The sequence below is a fragment of the Dunckerocampus dactyliophorus genome, chromosome 12, assembly GCF_027744805.1.
Source record: "Dunckerocampus dactyliophorus isolate RoL2022-P2 chromosome 12, RoL_Ddac_1.1, whole genome shotgun sequence".
NCBI classification, from domain to species: domain Eukaryota; kingdom Metazoa; phylum Chordata; class Actinopteri; order Syngnathiformes; family Syngnathidae; genus Dunckerocampus; species Dunckerocampus dactyliophorus.
Window position 1 is genome coordinate 1398535 of NC_072830.1, and position 27209 is coordinate 1425743.

General features: G+C 44.1%; 1 protein-coding gene across 10 annotated transcripts in view; it reads right to left on the reverse strand.

The window, feature by feature from the left end:
- Positions 1-482: 482 nt before the first annotated feature.
- The window catches only part of robo1 (roundabout, axon guidance receptor, homolog 1 (Drosophila)), a 263507-nt gene continuing 236780 nt past the window's right edge, over positions 483-27209 (reverse strand). For 2 of the 10 annotated variants that reach the window (XM_054794928.1, XM_054794925.1), the window contains exons 15-28: positions 26393-26514; positions 24000-24171; positions 21034-21234; positions 18963-18989; positions 17720-17762; positions 15648-15802; positions 12004-12369; positions 11291-11404; positions 7873-8017; positions 7486-7710; positions 6629-7341; positions 3083-3349; positions 2081-2274; positions 489-1998 (exon numbers count right to left, since the gene is read on the reverse strand). In XM_054794928.1, the coding sequence (XP_054650903.1) occupies positions 1984-1998; positions 2081-2274; positions 3083-3349; positions 6629-7341; positions 7486-7710; positions 7873-8017; positions 11291-11404; positions 12004-12369; positions 15648-15802; positions 17720-17762; positions 18963-18989; positions 21034-21234; positions 24000-24171; positions 26393-26514 (2759 nt within the window). In that variant the 3' untranslated portion in view covers positions 489-1983. Of the gene's footprint in view, positions 1999-2080; positions 2275-3082; positions 3350-6628; positions 7342-7485; positions 7711-7872; positions 8018-11290; positions 11405-12003; positions 12370-15647; positions 15803-17719; positions 17763-18962; positions 18990-21033; positions 21235-23999; positions 24172-26392; positions 26515-27209 lie in introns of all 10 variants that reach the window. The other 8 variants (XM_054794926.1, XM_054794930.1, XM_054794923.1 and 5 more) reach the window with 8 other exon arrangements.

Consider the following 27209-nt stretch of genomic DNA (forward strand, 5'->3'; position numbering starts at 1 on the left):
TGAGAAACATTTGTCTGTACAAACCACCGAGTGAGTTGCTGGCACCAGCATGAATGAAGACGGAGCAGACCTGCCAACTTTGAAGACATTTTATGAGAACAGTCCTCCCGCCCGTCGACAAACCACCGTTCCCCCCCCAGGGTTTCGCTATCTGAGAAGCACCGGTCTACGGGAAAATAATAACAATAAAAAATACAATTTGTATTTGATGATAGTTTTCTATACTTGACTGCATCGTGTTGAAATTAACCTTCCAAATATTACGCTGTGCTCTAACATAAATATCAACAAATATAACAAATAATGGAAATGTCAAACATATGTTTGCAATAAAAAAGGTCCTTTATATTTTGTCGTAAATGATTACATGAATAATGATAATAATAATAATGTTATATCATGTATATGATAAATGTTTAGTGCTGCATCTTTTGGATAATAACTGCAGCACCAGCTTAGCTGATAGTGTAAACTTGAATTGTTATTATGCCCCATGACTGGTCTTTTTAAGATGGCAAATGCAATGTATTGATGGTTCTACTAATACACGAAGTCAGACAAGAGTCCAAGCTTGTGCTGCTAAAGCTCCTCTGCACCCTCCTTGTTCTCATCCATCAGTGGGCCTGTCAGAGCAGGCAGATGTATCGATACGCAAACACGTGATTATGGATGCAGGAAGCACAATTGATGGCCAGAACGTAGGAGTGGAAACGAGGCCGGCTGTCATAAGAAATGCAAACGCAAACGCATGCAAACAACAGAACCATCGGTCAGAAAACCGAAGACTTGAATGCGTCAGTGCGAGCATCAGCAACAAACTAAAGACGTGACCTTGACACCGCGTCTTCTCAAACCTCCACAAATGACAACAAGCACATATAGTTTGATTTTTTTTTTTATTATTCATTCATTTTTTTCAGTTCTTTTTCCTTTTTTTTTTTGCTTTACGAAACAAATGTTTGCAGATGTCCTATGAATAAACAACAGCACCCTTTGCTCCCTTAAAAAGGCGGGGCTTCATCGCCTCCTGTTTTTTTTTTGTGTCCACAAAAGAGACTCTTCTTCCTCTCCAGATTCCCCTCATCCAAAGTGACGCCCGTGTAGCCTTTTTTTGTTTGACTTGACATTCTTTTAAGTGCATTAGTAGACAAAGGAAGCCTTTCTTTCACTTTCAGTTTCATGTGCAATAGCTGATATTACGGTCAATGCCAAAGAAATATGTACATTGCAGCCATGACTCACATCAACTGTCCTTTTTTTGTCACTTTTCCGGAGAGGGAGTCTCGGCAACTTTAACCCCCACCACCATCATCATCATCATCATCATCATCATCATCAGGATTAACTAGACTCTTTTGTCGTACCTCCAGTAAGACAAAAAGGTTAATAGATAAAATGGTTTAAAATAAAGTTTAGTGATTGTGCTTTTAAAACCAAAGTAAAACAAAAGAAAAATAGCAAACATCGACAACACGGAACATAACAGTGCATTACAAAAAAAGAATAAAAAACATCCCAAGGTGGCACACTCTTGGGCAGGTTCGCTAAATAATATCGCAATTTACAACATGGATGGAAATGATAAAATATTTATATTTACTGGCGTAATAAAATTAGAAAAAAGGGGTGGGGGTGGGAGGGTGGTGTTGGGGGGTGGGGTGGGGTGGGGGGCAAATTTGAGGTACCACCATGGGACGCCATGTATTACACATATATTTACACACACACACATCCAGCCCTCTCTGCTTGCATCTTACAGTAACACGTCAAGATTACACTCCATATTGCATTGGAATTCAACATAAATACCCTTTCATTGCCTTGCTTTGCCTTCGCACATGATAAATTAGGCCAAAGACGATGCCAAAAGAAAGACTAGTGATGTACAGTATTAACGGCAGCTGACGTGGTGGTGAAATACTGACATATTCAAAAGTAGAAACGAGGGTGCGCCGCAAAAAACTAAACAAATCTTCCTTTTCTTCAGCTTTCTGCCATCTGCACGAGAAGAAAACACTGGAGTTGCTGTGACGGTCATGCAAGATCATACAGAGGAGGTCAAATGATGGTGGGGGTGTACCTCTAGCTCTTCATTTCCTGTCTGAAAGGCCCCCGTGGTGCTGAGGCTAACGTCTGCAGGGTTCCTGTGGCCCACCTCGCCTCTCCGCCGGCCCCCCGAACCCCTGGAGGACATGGAGCTAGACGAGCTCGGGTCTCTGGGGCTGTTGACCACGGGGAACTGCGGTCGGCTGTACGGCAGAATGTCTTCTGGACCTGCTGGGCCGCGCAAACGTTAATTATATGTCCAAAAAACCCCAACATGAGACACCAAAGTGGGCCAAAAAGAAGATGTTTTTTTTTCAATGATGATGAATTTTGGATTTTTTTTTGGGTGAAACTACAGCGATCAACGTTTCCCACTTGGTAGAGCAACTCCACCCTAAATGCACGTTCATCATGTTGGAATACACGCGTATTAGGCATGCGGTCATCTTTAACCTGGTTTTTATATTGAATATTACGCACGTGCTTCCACCCAAAAGTCCAATGTTTTCACAATTATTTCCAAAAAAGTCATCCATCCACTTTTTATACCGCTTCTCCTCATTAGGGTGGCGGGGGCATGCAAACATAAATAAATAAATAAATATAAGCCCTGTGTTGCTTGTTGAAACTGCATTTCAGTCCAAGACAATAACTTCAAGAATTATTGTTATTATTTCCATAAAAACAATGAAAACCAGGAACCAAATAAATAAGTGTGTTATGTTTCTTATTATTACATTTAAAATGATAAAAATTATTCAATTATAACAATCATTTTAAAGAAATATTTTTTTTATGATTTATATATTTTTATTAATTATAACACCATCTGTAATCACTATAATCTTTTTTGCTTTAAAAATGATTTGTGCCATTTTAACTGTTATATTTCACTACGTATTGTTTCTTTTATTTTCAATGATTTAATTTGAATGTTAACTTTTGTAGCTAGCAGTATTTGCTGCATTTTATCGGGACTTTCTTCAGCATCATTGAGCGACATACAAATTAAAAATAAAAAGGTTTGGTGTCGTACCTGCTTGTTGGCGTCCCTTGGCGGCGCCGCCGCCATCGTGTTTGTTCCCTTTGGCCCCGGGAGCTTTATGTCTCTCCTGGGCCTCCTTGCGTTCTGACGAGCTGGTTCTGGGGTCCGAGCCTTCTTTGGGCCTGTAGCTACTCGCTGCTCCTCCTCCTGGTTTTCCTCCTTTCGGGGAGACCACCCCTCGGCTCTCTAGGCCCACCTTGGAGGGGTGTGTGGGGGACTTCAGCACTGCTGGGGGCGGGATGGGTGGCGGTGGGAGATCTGAGGGGTAAAACATCGGAAGTAAGACCATGTTAGGGGTGCAATCAAGCAAGACAATGGGGCCATTACTTTTAATGATGCACCTCCAGTCCACTTTTCTTATCATTGTGAATACATCAACACTGGGAGGGCAGTTCATATGTCAGACGCAGAGATACGGTTTCTTTTTTTAATATCTCTCCTCCAGTGACATATATACAGCTCAGGTGGCAGCAAGAGGCGCCTAAAGGATTGGAAGTGTCTCCTGGACCACCAAGGAGGAGGAGGATGGCTAATTAGGAAGAGGCGTACGGTAGGAGGATAGGAAAGGGTTACGGCTGCAGACAAAAGGAGTCAAACGATATGAAGCACGGGTCTAAAGGGGGGGTATAAGGTGGTCTCTTACTACATCCACTGTGCAAACAAGACAGGAATGAGGAGGTCATTGAGGGGGCGGGTGAAGGAGCAGGGCGACCGTTTTCAATCAACATAATATTCCTTTATGAGAGGAGAGGCTAGCCAGGTGTGGTGGACATATTGGCTGGGTGCATTATATAGCACAATACATCTTATTATACATATTATATGGACATCCATCCATTTCATATGCCGCTTTTACTTTTAAACTTGCAACACACACACAAGGGTCACGCCCTCCTCCTGCGCCTTGCCACCTGGCTGTGTGCAAGCTTGTCCTGCGTTATTGTCCTGCGTAATTATTAGCATCCGCGTTTTCTTTCTCCAGGCTTTGCCTGCCGTCTGCGCGTTTGAAAATCTGTGCGGGCCACGTGCGTGCCCGATATTCCCCATTTTTGCACGTCGCACGTACGCCGGGATGCAAGGCCCGCTTAAACAGTTAAACGAAGACGTAAAATCTATTTTTGTAATGACGTCCCAAACGAAATTCCACTTCATACAGAAGCATAAAACCATGCTGGCGTGCAAAGTCACCTAAAGATGCAGGCTGGGGATTGCGGATGGAAACACACCACTGGGGAGTTCACAGCTGGAAACCAAAACTAAAGTCAATGATTCAAAACATTTCCTCATTTTTCCGGTACGTAGAAATGATTGAAAAAGGTCATGTTGGTGTGATGAACATTTTACAAATATTCCTATTATGAATTCATTTTGCAAATCACGAAATGAAGAAATGAAGAACAAAAAGCATCAAAAAAGCATCCAACATCCAAAAGCAGCCCTTTTTGGAATAAGTGAGCTATTCTTTACATTTTGGGGATTTTTTTTTTACCCCGCCTGTCGCCCGAAGTCAGCTGGGATAGGCTCCAGCATGCCCCCGCGACCCTAATGAGGAAGAAGTGTTATAGAAAATGGATGGATGGATGGATTTTTTTTTTCAGGAAAAAACAAATCAATGAAGAATCAAAGGCAATGATGTCACATGATGCCCCCCCCCCTCGATTCATGGGGGAATAATAATTGGATGGATTTGGGAATTGCTTTGATTGGCTCTGGTGAATTCACTTTTTATTTGATTGTTGCTATGATTTGAGGGGTTTCTTGGGGGGGGGGCAAACCAATGCAATTTCTGTGGAATCGTATTTTTTTAATATTATGTCATTTACTAAACGCTATTAGATCACCTCTGCGGCAGCACCCCAGAACATGCGCTTGGCACGTGTGATGGGGGTGTAGTGGGTGCAGAGGTGTGAGGGTGGGGCGTAGCAGGCAATAACCTCCAAATGAAAAACAATCCATTCAGATCAAATGCAATCAGCAGGAGGACTGACGGACAGACAGAGCTGTCAGGCTGCCCCCACCCCCCCACCTTCTCCACGCTCAAACAAAGACAGAAGGAAGAGGGGAGTGGGGGGGAGCAGCCAGGATGCAAGGAGGATGCAGGAGGAAGAGAAAGGATGTGGTGGGGGCTGGGGGGTGTAGCTGCTGTGCTGGCCCCCAGTGAGCTGAGATATTAAATCTCACTGTCAAGTGCTTCTAACACTCAAGGACACCTGACACGACAATGCTGGAGAGCCAGCGCAGCACCGCATCAAGAACGCATTTACACCACATCTACATTTATACTTCATACAGAGCATCTCACACAACCTCAAACGCTTACATACTTGCTTAATCATTTCTTTGTTGCATGCCTAAAAGGGTGTGGTTTTATGCTTTTTTTTGGGGGGGTCACTAGCCTATGAGCAGCAAATGACAGTTTTACATGAATTCTGCCTAGCAACAACAAACCCTGCAGAGGAATCCCAGCCATTCTGGCAAACTCATCAGATTTTTATGGATTAAATATGAACTAGTTTGACTTGATTTAGTTGTTATTATTATTTCCATCATTTATACGTAAAACCACACAAAGCATTGGTATTCATTGCAGCAGGGAACTAGGAAATGATCAACATTTTTCCACCACAAATTTAAATAATAAAAAAGTCAACCAGTTGGTCTTAGCTTATTAGTTTCATTGATGAAATGATATAATTAATGTGAATAAAAATAATGATATGAATACTACTACTACTACAACTACTACTAATAATAATTATTATTATTACGAGCAGTCGTAGTAGTGCTGCGTACAGGCAGTCCTCATGTTCTAAAGACACACTCTGCGTAAAAAGAAAAGGAAAGCTAGTACGGAGGCGTAAGAATACGTAGTCGCTGCACAGAGAAAGGACAACCTCACTTTTGCTCTTTTTGGTGAATGGGAATGGGAATTGGTGAGGCCGACTCTCCTGATCACAGCGCGTCAAAGAAAAGGAAAGTGAAAGCAAAACGTAAAGAAAAATTTGACTAAATGCTCATAAAGCAGCCGCGTGGCCGCTCCAAGTCGCTCGAACGCGGCGACCATCACCAAGGAAGAAGATGGTATTCTTGAACACGTGAAAGGATCTTCTCCTATGGAATGGACGGTGATAACGAAGCAGCGTCGCTGCTTCTCCTGCCTTTTCAACGTCCTCCTCTCAATGACCTGTCTCTCCCTCCTTTGCAACGCCCTTTGCAGTGCACAAGCCCAACACAGAAATAAAAGTAAAGAGTTGTTCTCTCTTGTTTTTACTGTTTCATTGAATTCTTGTATTTAATCTTTGTATTGTTGTATTTTAGATGTGTTCTCTGTTCTGTGGGTGTCTTTATTTGGGTATAATTTAGGTGTCAGTTCTCTTCAACTCTTGGCATAGATCGCCATCATAGGAACGGAAGTCACACGGCATGTGGGTTTGTGGCTCACATGTCCAGCATCAGCTTACAGCAGCCCGTTTGCTTCATATGGCCTTTAAACCAACAAAGACAAACAAGTGGAACAAGTCAGAGGTGAATGACTACCTTCATTGTAGGCTTCACGTCTGTGGTTCCCTGCAGGATGCTGTTTCGGCTTCTTTGGAGGCCTCCTGTGCACCGCCGCCATGCTCATGTTGCTGTCTGTGGATACCGGGCTGCCGGGACGGTGACCCGCCGGGTTCATTTGGTATTTGCGTGCTGAGAAACGTGAGAATATGAATAACTTGATCATGAAACTGCGTTGAGCAAATGAAAACCTACCTAAGAGAGCCGCCCCTTCCTGGCCTTGCATGTTGGCATGTTTGGCCACTCGCAGCCCCGAGTACTCCGCAGCCGCCGCCACGGCCTGAGCAAAGTCAGCATCGGTGAAGAACGATCCGTCCGACGAGCTGACGGCGCTGGACCTCCCCGAGGAGACATTATCCTCCTCGGAGGCGGACCCCCAGCCGTTGATCATGGATCCCGTCACCGAGCTCTCCAGGTCGCCCATGCTGGACGCTGGCGTCTGTTCGATCCCTCGCAGCAGCAGCCGCCGTGGATGCATCTGCTGCTGGGGGTGGTGTGGGTGCGGGTGGGTGTGGTGGTAGTGCATCTTGGCCACCTCCGCGTCCGTGTCGTCTGCCTCCTCCTCCTCGTCTTCCTCCAGCATCTCTTCTTCCTCCTCTATGCCGTCCTCATCCAGGGGGTCGGTGATGTAGCTGTATGTGTGCGAGGGCGAGAGGGGACGAGGTGGGGCGGGGGGGCTCACAGCGTGGCGCCTTGGAAGAGAAGAAGCGGGATTCACAACTTGAACATAACGTGCTCCTCAAGGCCTGTTGACTTTTCGTGCGAGTGAATCAGAGTAAGGGGAGTAGAATTCATGCGTTTGAGGCTTGCAAAGCACACCAGACAAGCAAGCGTACCTGCGCTCGTGGCTGTCCTGCAGCATGGGCGTCATCTCCTCCTGCGGCGAGGGTGTGAGCGTGGCGGTGGACTGGTGGCTGTACGACACGGCGGCGGGGGAGGAGGCCGTGCCCCGGACGGGAGGCGTGGGTCCGCGCTCCATCTCCTCCTCCTCTTCCTCCAGCTCATCGGGCTGCAGGTACATGTGCGAGGGGGGCACGGAACACTGCATGTCTGGGTCGCAGCTGCCAACACGGGAGAAGAGAAAGTGAAGCCTCATTATTCTTCACATCGTTTGCTGGTGTCAGGAAAAGATGCGGTAAATATTCATGGCATCACTCCGTCAAGATTCCCCCCCAGGCAGATGTGTGCGATGAACACGGAAGCGGGCATTATCTGCTTTTTACCTTTCTTCCAGTGATAGGGAGTAGTCCTCTGCGTTCCGCGTTGGGGGTGGGTTTGCAGGAGGGGGAGGCAGGAGGTCAGCCCAATTCATTGTGCTCTGTTTAGGTAGTTTGGGGGTGCGCACCCCCTTCTTCTGACCCTGACTGCCTGCTCGACAGAACACAACAAAACAACATGAAACAACAACGTAACCGAGTGTGAATTGACAGCAGAATGAACGCATAAATAAACCTTCACTCTCTTTAAATGTGCCTCTCCGGTAATTGGAAGCAGCGTAAACATACCCCCCAGCACCATTACACCCAAATAAAGGGGAAAAAAGTGTCCAATTAATAGCAAGATGGTGAACCAATGAGCTGTGAGGCGAAAGTGAGCACGAGTGGCTTCCGCCTAATGACTGCAACTTGAAATGTAAAATCAGAATGAATAAGTGGCATTAAGGGTGGCAGCCTTGCATGGCGCTGCCATTTGTCCTTGTCCCCAAGAAGACACTCGGGCCCCACATGAAAATAGACAATTAAAGTACAGCTGATTAAGGAGGGGGGGTTAAAAAAAACGATAAAAAAGAAATCAGCGTAGAATTGAAAGACATGAATAAAGGACGTTACATACAGTATACACTCTACAGTATACACTCTACAGTATACATTCTACAGTATACATTCTACAGTATACACTCTACAGTATACACTCTACAGTATACATTCTACAGTATACACTCTACAGTATACATTCTACAGTATACATTCTACAGTATACACTCTACAGTATACACTCTACAGTATACATTCTACAGTACACACTCTACAGTATACACTCTACAGTATACATTCTACAGTATACATTCTACAGTACACACTCTACAGTATACACTCTACAGTATACACTCGACAGTATACACTCTACAGTATACACTCTACAGTATACATTCTACAGTATACACTCTACAGTATACATTCTACAGTACACACTCTACAGTATACACTCTACAGTATACACTCTACAGTATACATTCTACAGTATACACTCTACAGTATACATTCTACAGTATACATTCTACAGTACACACTCTACAGTATACATTCTACAGTATACACTCTACAGTATACATTCTACAGTATACACTCTACAGTATACACTCTACAGTATACATTCTACAGTATACATTCTACAGTACACACTCTACAGTATACACTCTACAGTATACACTACAGTATACACTCTACAGTATACACTCTACAGTATACATTCTACAGTATACACTCTACAGTATACACTCTACAGTATACATTCTACAGTATACACTCTACAGTATACACTCTACAGTATACATTCTACAGTATACACTCTACAGTATACATTCTACAGTATACACTCTACAGTATACACTCTACAGTATACACTCAACAGTATACATTCTACAGTATACACTCTACAGTATACACTCTACAGTATACATTCTACAGTACACACTCTACAGTATACATTCTACAGTATACACTCTACAGTATACACTCTACAGTATACACTCTACAGTATACATTCTACAGTATACACTCTACAGTATACATTCTACAGTACACACTCTACAGTATACATTCTACAGTATACACTCTACAGTACACACTCTACAGTATACACTCTACAGTATACATTCTACAGTATACACTCTACAGTATACACTCTACAGTATACACTCTACAGTATACACTCTACAGTATACATTCTACAGTACACACTCTACAGTATACACTCTACAGTATACACTCTACAGTACACATTCTACAGTACACATTCTACAGTACACACTCTACAGTATACACTCTACAGTATACATTCTACAGTATACACTCTACAGTATACACTCTACAGTATACATTCTACAGTACACATTCTACAGTACACACTCTACAGTATACATTCTACAGTATACATTCTACAGTATACATTCTACAGTATACATTCTACAGTATACATTCTACAGTACACACTCTACAGTATACACTCTACAGTATACATTCTACAGTATACATTCTACAGTATACACTCTACAGTATACATTCTACAGTATACATTCTACAGTATACACTCTACAGTATACATTCTACAGTATACACTCTACAGTATACACTCTACAGTATACATTCTACAGTACACACTCTACAGTATACATTCTACAGTATACACTCTACAGTATACATTCTACAGTACACACTCTACAGTATACACTCTACAGTACACATTCTACAGTACACACTCTACAGTACACACTCTACAGTATACACTCTACAGTATACATTCTACAGTACACACTCTACAGTATACACTCTACAGTATACACTACAGTATACATTCTACAGTACACACTCTACAGTATACATTCTACAGTATACACTCTACAGTACACACTCTACAGTATACATTCTACAGTATACACTCTACAGTATACACTCTACAGTATACACTCTACAGTATACACTCTACAGTACACACTCTACAGTACACACTCTACAGTACACACTCTACAGTATACACTACAGTATACATTCTACAGTACACACTCTACAGTATACATTCTACAGTATACACTCTACAGTATACACTCTACAGTATACACTCTACAGTATACACTCTACAGTACACACTCTACAGTATACACTCTACAGTATACATTCTACAGTACACACTCTACAGTATACATTCTACAGTACACACTCTACAGTACACACTCTACAGTATACACTCTACAGTATACACTCTACAGTATACACTCATACAGCACTGCAAAAAGGATATGCTTTAGAGTAGTCAATGTACATCTTGCATCGCAGTATAGATGTACTACCCACTGAACAGAGTCAACACATGCAGGAACTCCTCACAGTGAACAGTGTTCATATATCGTGTGAGCTCCGTTGTTATCTCGCAAGGCCTTAGTCCTCTTGAGCACGGACTTCCCCAGAGCCGCACAGGACACCACCGGAATCCTCTTCCACTCCGCTGGTGGAGCTGGCGGATGTTCCACACCCAGCGCTCTACTTTCCCTTCCGCTTGAGGATCCTCCACAGGTGCTCAACTGGCTTCAGGTCTGGAGGAGACATACTCGGACACCTTCAGCTTCCTCGGGAAGGTGCCTTTGGGCTCCTTAGAATGTTGGAAACCTGCAATGCGGCCCAGTTGTGTTGCCAGCTCTCTAGAAGCTACAGTATATCCAAGTGTTATGTTTCTGTCGTATTGTCCCCCAAGAAAATACTGCACTAAAATGGCTGCAACATCCAATATGTAAATGACCACACGTCTTCCATCGTGACTATTGATACTGAGATGATATCGTATCATGAGATACTCTACTGTCTGACTGAATTAACTCAACAGCAAAATGAACCATCCACTGTAGAAGGGGGCGAAAAAACATCTTACCAGAGGTGCTGCTGCTCCCTCGGTCCGAGCTGTAGGAGCCCCCGGTGTGGCTGTCGTGGCTGTGGTTGTAGGGGATGGTGGCTGGCGTGGGGGTGTCGCCACCTCTGTAGCGATCTGAAGGCAGGAGCGGCACGTGAGGAGCAGCATAAGAAAGCTATACTCTCTCAAACCATGTGGACTAAAGTATTAGGACATCCGCCTTGAAAATATGGACTTGACCTTTCCACAGGAATTTGGAGGAATGGAACAGTTCAAAATAAAGAGGGGTCTAATCCAACCCCTGACTGGATCTACGGATCAGCGGGTGTAGCCCAGTACTTTTTGTCCATCTAGTGAACCTGCAACCAGATTCTGGAAGTTACGGCATAACACCGTCATGCATTTTTAGCTGACTGAACATGCAAGAAAGTCCAGAAAAAGCCCCCAGATGTGCATTCCGAAGATGTCAACCACCAACCCTAACCCCATAGAAATTTGACACAGACGATGAGCTTTGACACTTGCACTGAAGTGTCACTGTGGGACGGCGGCTGCTCATCAGAAGACATTAGAAAGGACTGCATGGAAGGTGATGGGGGGGTTCCATGAACACACACAAAAGCGGAAGGAAAGAGCGGAATATGATGATGAGAGTCGTCTATGGGAGTCCATAGGAGAGAAGGAGGAGGATGAGGCAGAGGGAGATGTTGGTGTTGTAGGGCCACCAGGCTCACCCTTATTCAGCTTGTTCTGCTCCATGATGCTGTACTGCAGCTGGGAGCCCATTTCCTGTTTCTGGACGCCGCCGGGCTTCCAGCAGTGTTTGTCATTCAGGTCGCCTCCGCCGCTTCCGGAGGTCCCTCTGTCAGCATTCATGTTGTTGCTCATGATGGATGACTGGATGAGCTGCGTGGTGGCGTACGGCGTGGGCTGCCCGCCCGTGCCCACGAAGCGGCCATCTTTCAGGTTGGGGCTGTTGAATGTCTTCATCTCGTTGATCTTGTTGGACAAGTCCACGTCTCCGTAGACTCCCGGCTCGGGCACCAAAAGGCCGCTCTGCTTATTATCCATCTGGCTGTTATAATTGGCGATGCAGTCGGCTGGAGGACATGAGGAGGGTTATTTAGACGCTCTCCATTAGTGCTGATGAGCTCGGCAGCAGTTTGCTAAACGCTTCTGAACATCAAGTCATTTACGGGAGAGCACGGGACACATTTGGATATTTATTTGGATTATTATTCTTTCAAACAACATCACTGAGACCGCCGCAGTACAAAGAAGTGCTTTGGCCGCAATGAAAAGAACAAAAACATGTTATGGGGAAAAACGCGTGAGGTGGAATTAGCCGCAGTTTTGCATGTTATGAAAATAAAGTTTGCGACTGAAAGAAGACGCAATATTGTGTGACTGAACTAAATGAAGAAAAACGTAAACTTAGAATATAGCTTGGATGAAGACTTAACTCATTTCTAAAAGGTTGTTTAATTATAAGAAGAGATGTGATATCATAATAATAAATGTAAATGAAAAACATAATTTTATTACAAATATTCGATATATAATTATATATTTTTTTCAAATAAAAGTACGATTACTACTATTTTCTCACAATGTATGACGTTATTACCAACAATAATTATTGTCGATAATCGATGTTATCAACATTTTTCGAGACCATTTTTTTGTTATTGTCACGAGAGCTGTAACTCACAGTGGAACCGCTAGATGGTACCAAGTACAGTATAGTGTACCTGTGTGAGCCACATTAGCTTGACATAGAAGTTGTCTGTATGCATGTTTTTTTAAATTGATGCCATGTACCGAATGGTTGCATTTCTTTTGCAATGTAGCGAGCGACACTGTCTGTGAGTGCGCACCATTTTGCACTGCTTTGTTTATATTTGCCGACATATAGTTGACTGTCGGGACGAAGGCTCCGCTGCCTGAGGCACCTCCATCAGTAGTTGTTTTTTTCCCCTCATTGTGAAAATTGTCCATGTTGGTTGTCGATGTTCATTCTGTTTAAAAGCCGCTGTCGGCTGTGGCATTCGCCTCAGAAACCATCACTTTTGTGCTGTCATTCACGTTAGCGTATGCTGCCTCATGAAGCTAACTGCTAATATAAATATACTCTGCAGTGTTTTCCCATTTAAATAAATGTAATATTGAAATCCACATACACTAGGTCCCCTACTAACAAACATCCGACGTGCGAACACTTGTAGATACGAACACAAGCCGACTGGTCTATTTTTTTCGAAAATTGCCATATTTAGTCATTTTAATTTTTTAGAAATACAAAGGCACTATTTTTGTATTGCGCGCCATTCCGCCGCTACGAATGGTGGGTAGCAGCATCCCTCTCGCGTGATCTTTCTCAGTTCGTCTGCACTTGTCGCTGATAGCATCTCGGAGCACGCCGTTTGTACCCCATTCGATACTTTACAGAGACGTTTGTTATCCGTTATCATGGCTGATAAATGGAGTGCAAGTGCTAGCAGTAGTGGCAGGAAACCTCAAGCAATTTCTATGGAAACGAAGATGGCCATCATCAGGAAGTTGGATGGTGGCAAAAAAATGGCTAATGTAGCGCGTGCTTACGGAGTGAATCGCTCAACCATAGGAACAATTTACAAAGGCAAGGTTGGAATTATGGAACACGTGAAGACTTCTGTACCAATGGCATCCACTAGCAGTACAAAGAGGAGTCTAACGACGACGAAGATTTGTCCTTTCTTCAATAATTCCTCCTCCTGCTCCATCACTACCACCAACGACGTATGCTGGACCACTCCTCTTCAAAGGTAAATAACATTTATCATTACGTATTATTATATCACTTTTATTATTGTTTTTTTCATGAATTATCCTGGTTTAATATTACTACTGCATCCAAACTCATATTTACATACATACACATATACTGTATATGCATACACGTACATGTAGTACCTATATCATTGGTAATACTACCTTTTACCCTACTTAAGAACAATTCCACTTAAGAACGGTCGTCTGGAACCAATTGTGTTCATGAGTTGGGGACGTAGTGTAGTTATGTACTATTTGAAAGGAAAATTAAATTAAATACTACTCAGGTAACCAAAAATGGTTCCTGATTTGCGTGACACATACCAGTGCGGCTCTTACATTGTTTTTTTTCCATATCCTTCAGTCAAGTGAGCGACACAGGTGGTACGGCATGAGAGCAACCTCCAGCGGGCGCCATCTTGGCTCCCGCCCACCTAGTGGCGAGCGTGTCTGTGCTCATTGAGAGGGACGGAGCCTCATGTCTGCATCAAAGACATGGGGATCGGGCGCTGCTCCACTGACACATCCAATCTTCCCTGGCTCATAAAATATTCAAATCCTCCGGCGGTGACGAGAGGCAGCCTTGCGGTAAATACAGAGAGGACGTCTGCTGGCGGCGGGCGCACCATCACAACCTCCCAGCAGCTCCACACTTCAAAAGGCGGATGTGTGGAAACCAATAAAGGGGCGTTTATTAGCCTTACTTTGCTGTGTCACCTAGGCAGTCATCCTCTTAATGTGGACATGCATTCATAAGCCATGCACACACACACACACACACACACACACACACACATGCTGGGTGTGGCCTGTTACTTTCTGCCCAACATGCTGCCCCTTAAAGGTGCAGTGTTCCTATAATGTAAGGACAGCAGTTAATCCTCCTATGAGTGAGGATAACAAACGGATGGATGGAACGGAAGGAGCAAGCTAGCTTGCGCTAGCCACCTATGGTTGTTTAATGAGGTCATCACATGCGCGCCGGAAAATACGGGAGCCCATAGGCCTACAGCATCATGTTCATTAGCGGCTTTCATTAAAGGGAAAAATCCCCATACCGATATTGAGCCATATTACATTTTTACACCAATATCAGCCCACCGATATTATCCAACATCCCCAGAATAAAGTCCTCATTTCCCCTCAGTGGAAAATGTTTGGACACCCCTGCACTAGATGGAGCCCGCGTACCACCAGTGGAACTTGTAGCACAGCTTGAGAACAATGAGGGTAGTATCCCGTGAGTGTGTGTGCGGCCACCGTCTGCAACTCTTCTTAAATTAGCGGGCACTCAAGAGGAAATGATATTAGCAGGTAGAAAAACAGTATTAGATTAGTCTTGTCTCCGTGCACGCTCGCTCTTTCTCGTTTATTTCCATGCCTGCAAAAAGCTCTTGTTGTGCCTGGGAGAAATCAAACACACCAGCAGCCCGCTCTTAATCCTAATATTTCCTTTCTGCAGGTTGTGGAGGAACTCTCTGGGGAGCTAACCCAGATATGGCATCTTACTTCCCTCCTTATCTTGGCACTCATTGCACACAGTGTTGCGTTGTGTTGTGTTGCGTACCGGGTCGGCTGTACGTGGCCAGGTTGCTGTCGCTGTTGCCGTTGCTGGCGGTGCAGCAGTTGATGCTGCAGTTGTTGTGGTTGGAGCACGAGTTGGGCCAGGTGTCGGCCAGCCAGGGCTGTGTGGCCGACTCCCCCATGTTGAGAAGACCGGGCCTGTGCGCACACAAAAGAAAGGGTTAACACGACAACAACAACACAACGGCATTCAAGTGAATGAGCTGCAGCAACGTCTTACTGACAGAGAAGATTATGTGGACTTTATTCATCCAGTGACTGAGAAGAGGGAAACTAGAAATCCGGATTTAGTATTTTTGTGTCGTTTGGACACACACACACACACACACACTTGGGAGACAAAAATCCTTGCTAAACAGATTGTGTGTGCTCGACTTGCCCAAAGCCGACAACACTTTCCCTGAGCTGCCCGGATTAGACAAGCAGATAAAACTCACTTCCACTGTTGCTAACTAAATGTACAATCCAAAGCATGAACCCTGAACGCACCACCTCCACCCCACGATCTTGAACACATCTCGGTGTTAGCTTGTTTGCATTTTACTAGCACTAAAGATGTGCCACTGAGTTCACGCAGCTTTGCACAAGCCTTGACCTGCACTGTTTGTCTTCCTTTTAGATGTTGTGTACCATTCTGCCACTTAAAGAGACAGTGCGTGTGGGGGAGAGGCAGCATTTTGCAGCAATACCACGGCGCAGCCTTGTGGTAGCATGCCGCTCTCCACTGTGGTAAAGAGGACGATGGCTCCAGCAGGGCGTTCTTTGTTCCTGGAAGCGTCACATTCACTGTAGACGACTTGACAGACCGACTCGTTCCACACCCTTTTCTGCTGCATTCTAAAGCTCAGCACGCCCTCTAGTGTGCAGGCGAGGCACGTGCACCAGCCCAGCCCTTTTTCCATTTCTCAGTCGCTTATTGTTTCCACCCAAGAGGCTGCTGGACTGATTTATTCAGTGCCTAACGCACGGATACTAAGGATGAAAGGTTGTGGTTACATTTTCACTCCCTGCTCTGATCACAGAGTACATTTGCATTCACATCATGAATGATATATTAAGAATATATGCCTGTTTCACACTCAGTTGTGTTTGATGTGTGTTTTAGCCTTTACTTTTCATTTTATCCTACTTGTACTATGATAATATCATTTTGGGGAAAGACAGTTATTTTATTTATTTTGTTATTTTTAATGTTTTTTTTGTTCGACTCAGTCCTGCTTTTAATTTTTTCTTTTCTTTGAGGTCATTTCATTGATTTTTTTTGTTTAAAAACATATTTCAATTATTTGGGAAGAAAGTCTTTAATTTTTTCACATTTTAAGGGTATTTTATTTTCATTTTAATATTTAATTTCCATGTTTTTCAACTTGCATTTTTTATCATATTTTATCTTACGTGATATACCTTCTAGGGAGATTTAATTTATGCTCATTCTCCTTATGTTGTCTTTAATGTGCATTTTACTGTACCTTAACATAATAAGAATAGTAATAACAATTAGGGATGCTCAAATGATCAATATTGGCTGATTTCGGTGAAAAAGCATGCGAGCGGCATACGCCGATAAACGCCTTTCAAGGCTGATCGCAAAAACTGATCACCTGTGGCTCGTACTGCTGCAGCCTGCAGCCGTCCCTACGTGCAGCGTTAGCGTCTTGCCTTCGCACAGTGCAGGCGTCCCAAAACAAAAACAATCATGTCCGCCGTGTGGAACTTGCCTGCCACGCGGTAAAAAGCGTTGGTTGAATACGCCGTTTGATGAACAAACGCTTGTCGAAGTGTGGTGAGTTTTCGAGGTTCACGGTGCGATCGTGAGTGAAAGAAGGCGTCTTTTTGGGACGCAACCGTACACGTTTTGTTACAAACTTCTGTTTTTCCACGTGTTTGTATCGAATTCTATTTTTAGAGTTACTTCCCACTTATCATTTTTTAATTTTAAGGGCATTTTCCTGCAACGATCGTAAATGTGGCTGCTGCAACAACACGATCAATGAAGTACTTCGGCCTGCTTAGCGCCATTCAAGTCTTTTTAAAACACACACGACAAGTTGGTACCTTCCAGCGCTGCTCACTCCTTCTCCACCTCTCTGGTAAGCCACTGGAAGGAGAAAAGACAATTTAGGTCACTGTTGGTGAGTGCGTATATTTCTGTGCATAAAGTTGCATTGAGGCACCATTTTGGCTAAGTCTCACACACACACACACACACACGCACGCGCGCGCGCACACACACACACACACGCACACACACAGGAGCAGGAGGATGTAAGAAGCTTATGAAGAACAGAAATGCAGAGCTCTTTGCTTGTTGAGTTTTGGCTTCGGTGCTTTTAAAAGCTCTCCCATGTGTGAGGGCGAGATAAACTTCAAACTTTAATTACAATCTCCTTGCTGACAGCAGACAAGGTAAAAGTGGTAGAAGTGAATTTAGTTTCTGTACAGTGCAGGTTCAAAGTGTGAGCGCTGGAATTCCGACTGTTGTTGTTTCATTGCAGAACTTTGCAGCTTTTAAAAATGACTGCGCTGTCATTATTTTGGCCGCAAGGCAAACGAAGACTTCCAGCCAAACCGTAAAGATCAATGAAGGCGGCGAAAGGAACACCCCCTCGTAAGGACCAACACAGTATAGTTCAAATCTACCGGCGGAAATCATGACAATAATGAGTTCCCACGTCAAGCTCCAGCTCCTCAGTAGCATTTTAGCATTGCTAAGTGTCATGCAAGTGTAAAAGTAAGCTAAGCGATGTTCATATTAACACCTAAAACCAATAAAACACAACAGTCAGTCTGGACTGGATATACCTCATGCATATACATCTTCAAGTGTAAAAATAAGCTAAGCGCTGTGAAAAAACAACAAAACACTTGTACGTTAGCTTGAATATATTAGCTTTTTCTCATAAAAAGGCGATTAAAAATTCAAAGAAAAAGCAAAACGCAGGTGCAGAGTGTAGCTTTTGATGCTAGCGGAACTGACGCCATGTGTGACCTTTGACCTGCTGTATTATCCCCGTAGATTTCAGTCTAATTTCAAACTGTCAGACTTTAAAGCTCCCTCTTTATCTGTGCGTCCAAACTGCGTCACTAGAGTTTTCGGAGTCTAACGACTGCGTCGGGGTCCCTTAAAACGGCATCTGTGGTTGCCGGCAGCCATTTGACGGAGATAGCGCTGCAGCAGCTTCTTGACTCATCTACAAGATGATTGGATGCTTTTATGGACAAAGAACACCACGGTGATGACTTGGCTGAATTGGTGCAGCTACGTGTCAAATGTGCTTGCCTGTGCTTGCCTGCTTACCTGTTGGTGTGAAGGTGAAGGACGGCACTGCGGGGGGAGAATGTACTTCCATTAATATGCACAGTATCTGAATGACTACAAAGCATTGATGCAGCCAAGTTAGTCCATATGATTGCTGTTTTGTAACGTTTGAAGCGTAGGCGGAATAACGCGCTACATGTTTTTGCCCCGTCATGCAGCTGACGAAGGTAGTCAAAATATTAGAAACCACAATAATAAAGTCTTGGATGAATACCTCCCTGACAGCGTCAATCAAAAGTATTATTATCTTTGTCAAGGCAGAATTTACTGTGAGGCTAATTACCCCCACTTTGTTACAGAAGGGGCCCGTGTGTATAAAGTTTCCGAAGCGCTTAGCTGGTCCTGTGGTGCTGCTCGGTTACAGTTTCTCACCCGCTCCTTTGAACTTTACGACACCAAGCGCTGCGGTAGCGTGGCTGCAACCCTGCTGGGGGCCCTCCAGGCGGCGCTATGCCGCCGCCGCCTTTGAACTGCGTCCAAGTGAGACGTCTGAGGCCTTGAGCGTGTGAAACATTACTTTATGAACTAAAGCAGTCTGTTTTTTTCCAAGACAAAATTGCTTCAATACTGTTCAGCTGTTTTTGCTGTTGAGTCACGGCTCTTTAGCTGCACTTACTGCTTTACAATGTAATCTGTTACATCCGCCACAGCGACAATGTCCCAGCTTAACCTGTCTCACCCTGAGCGCAGTGTTGCTTCACATGGCTGCAGTTAAACTCTTCTCAGCGAGGCCTCGCGCACAATGACAAGGAAGAGTAGGAGGAAGGAAGACGAGAACACGACCTCGGCCCACGCTTCTGTCTGTTCAAGTCCACCATTTTCTACCTCTTTGCTGCAAAGAAGAATGACACATTTGGTCAAACTTGGTGTCTTGATGATCCAAAGGGGTGTTTCAAGACTCATTTACTGTATTCTTTTTCCGTTTTTAATGACTTTCTTGTTCTTTGTTTTGTGTATGGCGTCCTGAACCCGCAAAGTAGCCAACTGTATTTGTTTATATGTTTTAAGGCCCCCCCATACACTTGATACACTTTTCTCAGACACGATGGTCTACAGCCAGTCAGGACGCAGAAGCACTTAAACTGCACAAAAAAAGCTGAAACAGTGAGTCTGCGGAAGGTGAACCGCGATGGAGCGAGGGAACGCTGTATTCATTATTTCTAAAAATGATGAATTTCCCAGACTTTTTACGAAAATATTACTGTTCTTTCTTTTATGATGGGGGCTATTTTGTGGTCTATTAAAACAATATATTTTTATCTTGTTTTCATAGGTAGTGCATACAAAACAACCTCTTTTTTCACATTATTAGAGCCTTCTGGACATGAAATCACACCCCTACATCACCTTTACTCTCATATTAAACATAGGAAAAGAGAATAAGACATTTAAGAATAAAATAAGATTCGTGCTCGTGTGTGTTGCTGTAAATGTGTTCCAGGACTGGAGTAGATGAATGGGGGGGGCAGACAGGAAGTGCTGTCGGGGGTTCAGAGTTGAGCTTGAGCTTGGTGTGGGTGGCGCTGCAAAGGCAGCCCGTGTTAGGGATTATTGTGCCTGTTGTGTGTTCATCCAAACCTGCAATAAAATCCTGCTGTTCCCGGCGATCAAGTCTGGTGCTTGTGTGTCTCACCCAACATTACAGTAACATCACTGACACCTAGTGACCAGTGTAGAACACTACATATCACAACGACTATGAATGAATCTTCTGAATGCCTTATATTTGTAATTTTGTTCATTTAGCCTTTTTCATGCTTGAAAATGTTTAATCTAAGAAAAAAAAACGTAAAATGTATTTAAATATGCATTTTTTTTGTAATAATCGGCTACATTCAACCACAGAACAGCATGAATTATTACGTGGTATATTTTGGGTATTTGGAATAGCACATGTGCATAAAACGGGTACTGAAAAGGTAGATTCCTAAAGAAAGCCCCAACTCCCAGCCTGGCATGCACATACAACGTTGTTTGGGGAAAATGTACGTGAGCTCAAACTGGAGGCCGAAATGCATGGAGGTGCAGTACGACAGGACAACAGGCTGACCTTTGCGTATGCCAGCGTAGCTGCTGGAGAGGCCGTTCCGCTTCTTCCTGTGTCGGTACAGCCAGATGCTGAAGACCAAGAGGATGATCCAACAGGCCGTCCCGATGCCGGCTATGAAGGCCGGCTGCTTCACCACGTCGGAGATCTGCTGGGACAGAGGGTTCTGGCCGTCCGCTGCCTCCGTCATGCGGCCTGATGAGTCTGACAAGGATAGGGAAAGTTCAACGGATAAATGATATCGTACGTGAATAAAATACATTTGGAAGCAAATCAGCTGACCTCACTCAACCTGACCAATGGCCACTGTTTTCTTAACATTTTGTTGTGGTGTATTGATCTATCGGTGCTCTGTTGTGTGTGTCTGCCACCAGTAGGGGGCGTTTTACACTCATGTGAGAGTTGAAGACGTGTGCAACGTCCCACAATGTTGATGAAACCCAAAAGGCAGAGGAATCCAACCATCAAACAAAAAGTAGGACTTGTGGACATGCAGAAGTAGTACGGAATACGGTAAATGAATCTTTGGTTCATGGAGGACGAGGAGGAGGAGGACAATACGACAGCAAGAGCAACATGTTTTAACAAGGATACAAAAGGCACGGTCATAGGAGTGAAATATACGTGAGTTGCTTCATCATTTCTTCTGTCCAAACTAGTGGTTTGCTCATTAAAATTCAAACGAAATTTGAAATTTGAGAGTGTTTAAACAAGAAATGTGAGAAAATGTTCATGCCTGTCTGAGAAAGGTGTATAAAGCGTATGGTGGGGGCTTCACAGTCTTGAAACATGCTGTACATTCCAGTGTATCAGCTGCTACTTTTTTCTTAAACTTTGAACCCCGCGGCTTTTACAGCAGTGCGACTCATTTAGGCTAAATTCTAATCTTGTGACATCTCCTTACTTCAGAACTACTACTACAGTAGTCGTTTCAATACTGTGTCGCTCGCAAGTCGGTCACAAGCAATAAGCTTTGCTTCTTCCTCCTCCTTTTGGACATGTGGAACTGTGAAAGAATGATTCATGAGATGTATTCCATTGGAACCTTCATGTTCAAATAAACTAAACCAAACCAAGCCAAACAAGCTCTTTCTTTGGCCGGAGCCAATCACGAGCTATCAATACACTCGCAATGAGCTTTTCAGCCCCCGGAAAGTCGGTGGAGGTCAGGATATGTACCGGCAGAACAACTTAGCAGTCTGACTCACGGTGTCGTATTTCAAAGAACACTTTACGAACAGCACTAAATTCACCACACAGCAACTTAATACTCAAAAGGTGGAAATACAAATATACAAACACGTCCAAATATGGGTTAATTTTTTTTTTTTTTAAGTTTTCCCATAAGGCACTGCGTCTGAGCAACGCATTCATTGGGGCGCTGCAATGAAGTCAGCTTCCCTTTGGACTTTGGGCTTGGGTCCTCCGGCTACCTCTGGTGGACAGACGCACCACTGCAGCGCAGTTTTCTCTGCTTTCAATGCTCCGCTAATGAAATGATTCTTTCAAACAAAATGCATTATGGGAACACTTAAAATGTTCATGTTGCTTGTGAGATGAAACCGTGAGTCAGGCTGCCAGTGAGTTGACAAGCTTGCTCATGATTGGCTCATGTCAAATGAAGAGCTGTCTGGTCCTCACGGACTCGTGCGCGCCACAATACGCCACTTATGTGTGGCTTATGCACCGGCTTAGATCAGAACAAATCATTTTTTTCCTCTAAATTCAGCGGGTGCGGCTTATACATTGGAATTTACAGTATATAATAATTGTAAAAAATAAAGTTGGCTACATCGTGGATTTCACTTATTGCAGGCTATTTTGGGAACCTATCCCCCGTGATAACCGAGGGAACACTGTACACTCTATGAGGCTTGTTTTGATGCATGTTCCTCTTTTACTGAAGTAGAATAGCATTCCTCGCTTGGATTGTGAATTGAGGCAACATGGAAGCATCATGCAACAGTGGATCACATCAAGAAATCCTCAAACGCAGACGCTTCAGTAATTAGCATGGTGCAAATTCCTGGAGGCGGATTCAAAAAGCATCATCTTCATGTCTGCTAACAACAACAATACGCCCTCGGTCTGGTTTTTACTCAATTTGTCCTCCACACGAGACACATGAAAGACAAAGCTGCTTCATTCCCGGCGTGCTCGGTGTATTCCTCTCCCCTACGAGGGACATTCATGTTTCACGGCGATGCTATTATAATTGGAAAACCTCAAGCAAAGCTCCTTCATATGTTGCTCTTCTTGGACTGTCCAAGTGTCAAATCACAGATGATCCCCACCCCACTTCACGCCTTGTGTTTTGTTTGGTCCTCCTCCCCTGAGGCGTCTTGTTCCACACCCGGTGTCGGAACGTGACAACAATCAACGCAGGAGGAAATTGTGTCAGTCACAGAAGAAGATGCTTCACAGGGTCGTTCAGTCATGCACACTAACAAGCTTGTTGTGCCGTTGTGTTGGCGACGATTGTAAGGATAAAAAACAATGGAAGAACATCGCATCCATGACTACAGGGCGGGTGCATGAATTAAGACATTCATTATTATTCATTATGATTACTAAGGAATTGATGGGAACATGTAGGCATTAAGGAGAAAAAAAGGCCTGGAATTTAGATGTTTTTTCAACTTCAAGTTGCACAATAACAGGGAACTTGGTGATTATAAAAAGGTTAAAAAAAAATCATTTACAGAATTTGTTTACTTTATTACATGTTTTTGTTGTCCAAATAAAAAAGTACAGTAAAAATGTATTTTAAAAAAAGAACAAATAAAAGAAGAATGCCTCCTTTTTAAATAAGAATTTCAAAATCCATCATTCACTGGATGAGCTAGAGCAGAGATGGTGACCTCTGACCTCGCAATTGAACAAATTCCCACATACACGCAGCTTCTCTGTGTCCCAATACTTTTGGCCATATCGCGCATGTCAAACCAGATGTTTTCTTGCTTACTCACCGAGTTGGAAGTAAGTGACGTCGCTCTTGACCCCCGGACCCGCCCCTGTGCCGGCCGCCACCTCCACGCTGTAGCGGATCCCCGGGGCCAGACTGGGAATGAGCACGGAGAAGGTGGAGCCGTCCACGGTGCGGTTGATGTGGTACCTGCTCTCGTTCCCCAAGCACCAAATCTGCCACCAGGGAGAAAGACACATTAGGAAGGAGAAGAACCACATCCATCACGGAGACCGCTACCGTTAATTGGGTCGAGTCTCAGCGGGACGCGCGTGTCGTGTTACACGGCTGAGGTCGGAAAGGATTCTAAAAACATGACTCTATGTTTTCCAGGCGGCGTGAACAAAGAGTCAGTATTAAGCGAGGTAGCCATAACATGTCTCAGCGTAGCCTTAAACCCATGGAAAACAAATGGGGATCAGTAATCAGGCCCAAGAGCCAATTAGAGCTGCTTGTAGGAGCTGTCACTCCAGGGAGAGGCGGCGTGCTCCCCTGGCAGGCAAAAAGCAGGGCCACAAAGAGAACCACACGTACGGCACACGCAACCCAACCTTATGCTTTCTCACCACACTTCCTGGGGATTGAACGTTACACAAGCGTGTGTTTGCTCTTGCAAATAGCACATAGCATTGAGTTAGCCCGCCTCGTGGACCTTACCAAAATAAACACTTACAGCGACCTGCCTGATTAAGCAATTCCTCTGCTTTAAAAACTACGCCTCTGGCCTTTTAATTTGAAAAGGTTTTTAACAAAATTCACACCCATTCTTAATAAGGGTGCCAGATTCAGACCAAAAGTCAAACTTATTTATCTAGGGATGTCAGATAATGATGGCCCGCCGATATTATTGGCATAAAAATGTGATATCAGTATCGGGTTTTTTCCCGGTTGATATTGGAATCAGAAATTGAGAGTTGGACAATATTGGCATATCGGATATCGGCAAAAATATCGGACAGTCCAAAATTTAACTGTACACGTCTAAAACCGGCAGCACCTGAACCATTACACCCCGCATGTACAAAATAACACTTTCAAGAGGCATGACACAGTGAAAAGTGATCCTTTTAACTACAGCAAAGCATGCTGGGAAATGTGCAATCTGCCCATTCCTCAGCTGCAAACTCTTCCGGGTCACACATGTCGCAGATTGCCATGTTTTGTGTTGCTATAAAATAGTGCAGCTTTCGCCGGGACGTCGAGAGAACAGCAAAGAGGTGGTTGATGAACAATCCCTGAACAAGCACACCAAAACAACCACAGTCGCACACTACCAGTCAAAAGTTTTAGAACAGCCCAGTTGTTCCAGTTATTTGAAATTCGAGCGGTTCGGGTCCAATGAACAGCTACTAAAAGTGTAAAATAATGTGTACTTCACAATGATACTGTTTCAGGGAGCACAAAGTGGCCCACAACCTCAAGTAGGCTTTGACTCGTGGCCCCCTGTGCGAGTGAGTTTGACACCCTGCATTGGAGTGTGACGTACAGACATGACGTAGGCATGGGGACATGTCACATGTTCCTTTTAGACTCAAATGGTTGATACATTTATATTGAATTCAAATATATTTCACTGGGTGACATTAAACCTTCTTAGCCTGCATTGACAGAGCAAATGTATTATTTGTATTATTTCATCAACAAGACCCCGAGATACTTGAACTCCTCCACCTGGGGCAGGACCTCATTGCACCCTCTTCCCACTGAGAGCCATGGCATTGGATTTGGAGGTGCTGGTTCTCATCCCCGAAGCTTCACACTCAGGTGCAAACCTCCCCAGTAAACGCTGAAGGTCACAGCCCGACGAGGCCACCGGGACCACATCGTCTGCAAATAGCAGAACTGGACTCCCACCACGCCTACAAATGTTGTCCATGAAAATGATGAACAGAATGGGTGACAAAGTGCAGCCTTGGCGGGGGCCAACGTTCACTAGAACAGGCTGGACTTCCTGCTGGCTCCTAAACCCTGAATCTTCTAAATGTAATCATTGGCATAGTTTAGATAAATATATTACATATATTTGTACATTGTTTGTATGACTTGTGTGCTTTTACTTCAATACAGAAGATGTTATGTAGTTTGCATCAAGGTTGGAAAGTTTTCCTTTTTGTCATCATCACCCAAATCAAACCTCCATGAATCTGGCATTCAGGTGTTGGGGGTTCCACGAGGTGGCAGTATTTCACAGCATTCGGCTCTTGTCTGATGGGCTCCGCTTGCATTGTGCCTCTCCTCTGGGAGTTCACTTCCATGTCTGTGCAGCGTCTCCTCCGCTCTTATCTGACTCTGTCGCGTACCTCTTTTTTTGTTTATTCTCCTCCTGCTTGTGTCTTTGTGTACACGTCACATCCCACTTGCTCAACCCCAGACAGATTTTGGTCTTTTTTTGGTTACCTTGTACTCCTGGACCACCCCATTCTGCTTCTCCTCAGGAGGGGGTTGCCAGGAGACCAAGACGGCGGTGCCATTGTCACCGCTCTCTGTCACTGTAACCTCACGGGGCGGAGCACTGGGGGCTGAAGTGGGGGTAGACAAAGCAGAAAAAACATGCATTACACACCTTTACAGCGAATAGTGAGTTGTGCAGTGTTTCCTGGCGCCAGACAACAAAGGAATCATCACAGTGAGGATGCTGGGGGGCTTTTGTGTATGAGGGTGCGCTCACGCTTGTGTTGCTCCGATTTCCCTAACTTTGTGGATTATTTTCATTCCTATTTTGTGTCGTTCTGATCATTTCTTTTGCGCAAGGCGGCGGTTGTCGTGTTCCTCGCCAGAGAAGTGATCGCGTTAATCAACGTGTTTGTTACGTGTTTGTTACGAACGTGAGTGCAGCTGCGGGGAGCGAGTGTGCCGTAGGTTTGGACTTGTGGATTATTTTGAGCACAGTAGTCCCTCGCTTATTGCGGTTAATCGGCTCCTTACAGGATTGCTTTTTTGTAAATTCAATATTTCGTAGTTAGAGCATAGAAAACCTTTTCACGACCTTCTAAATACATTTTTTTTAACAATATTAGAGCCCTCTAGACATGAAATAGCACCCCTATAGTCACCTTTACACTCCTATTACCCAATACAGTAGACGTAAGAGAAAATAAAAATAAGACATAATATAGACTCACATGTGTTAGCATTGTGAGAGTTGTTCTGTTTTTACTTCCTGTTCTGGACAGTACTTCCTGCCTCATCAACGTGACATTACTGACACCTAGTG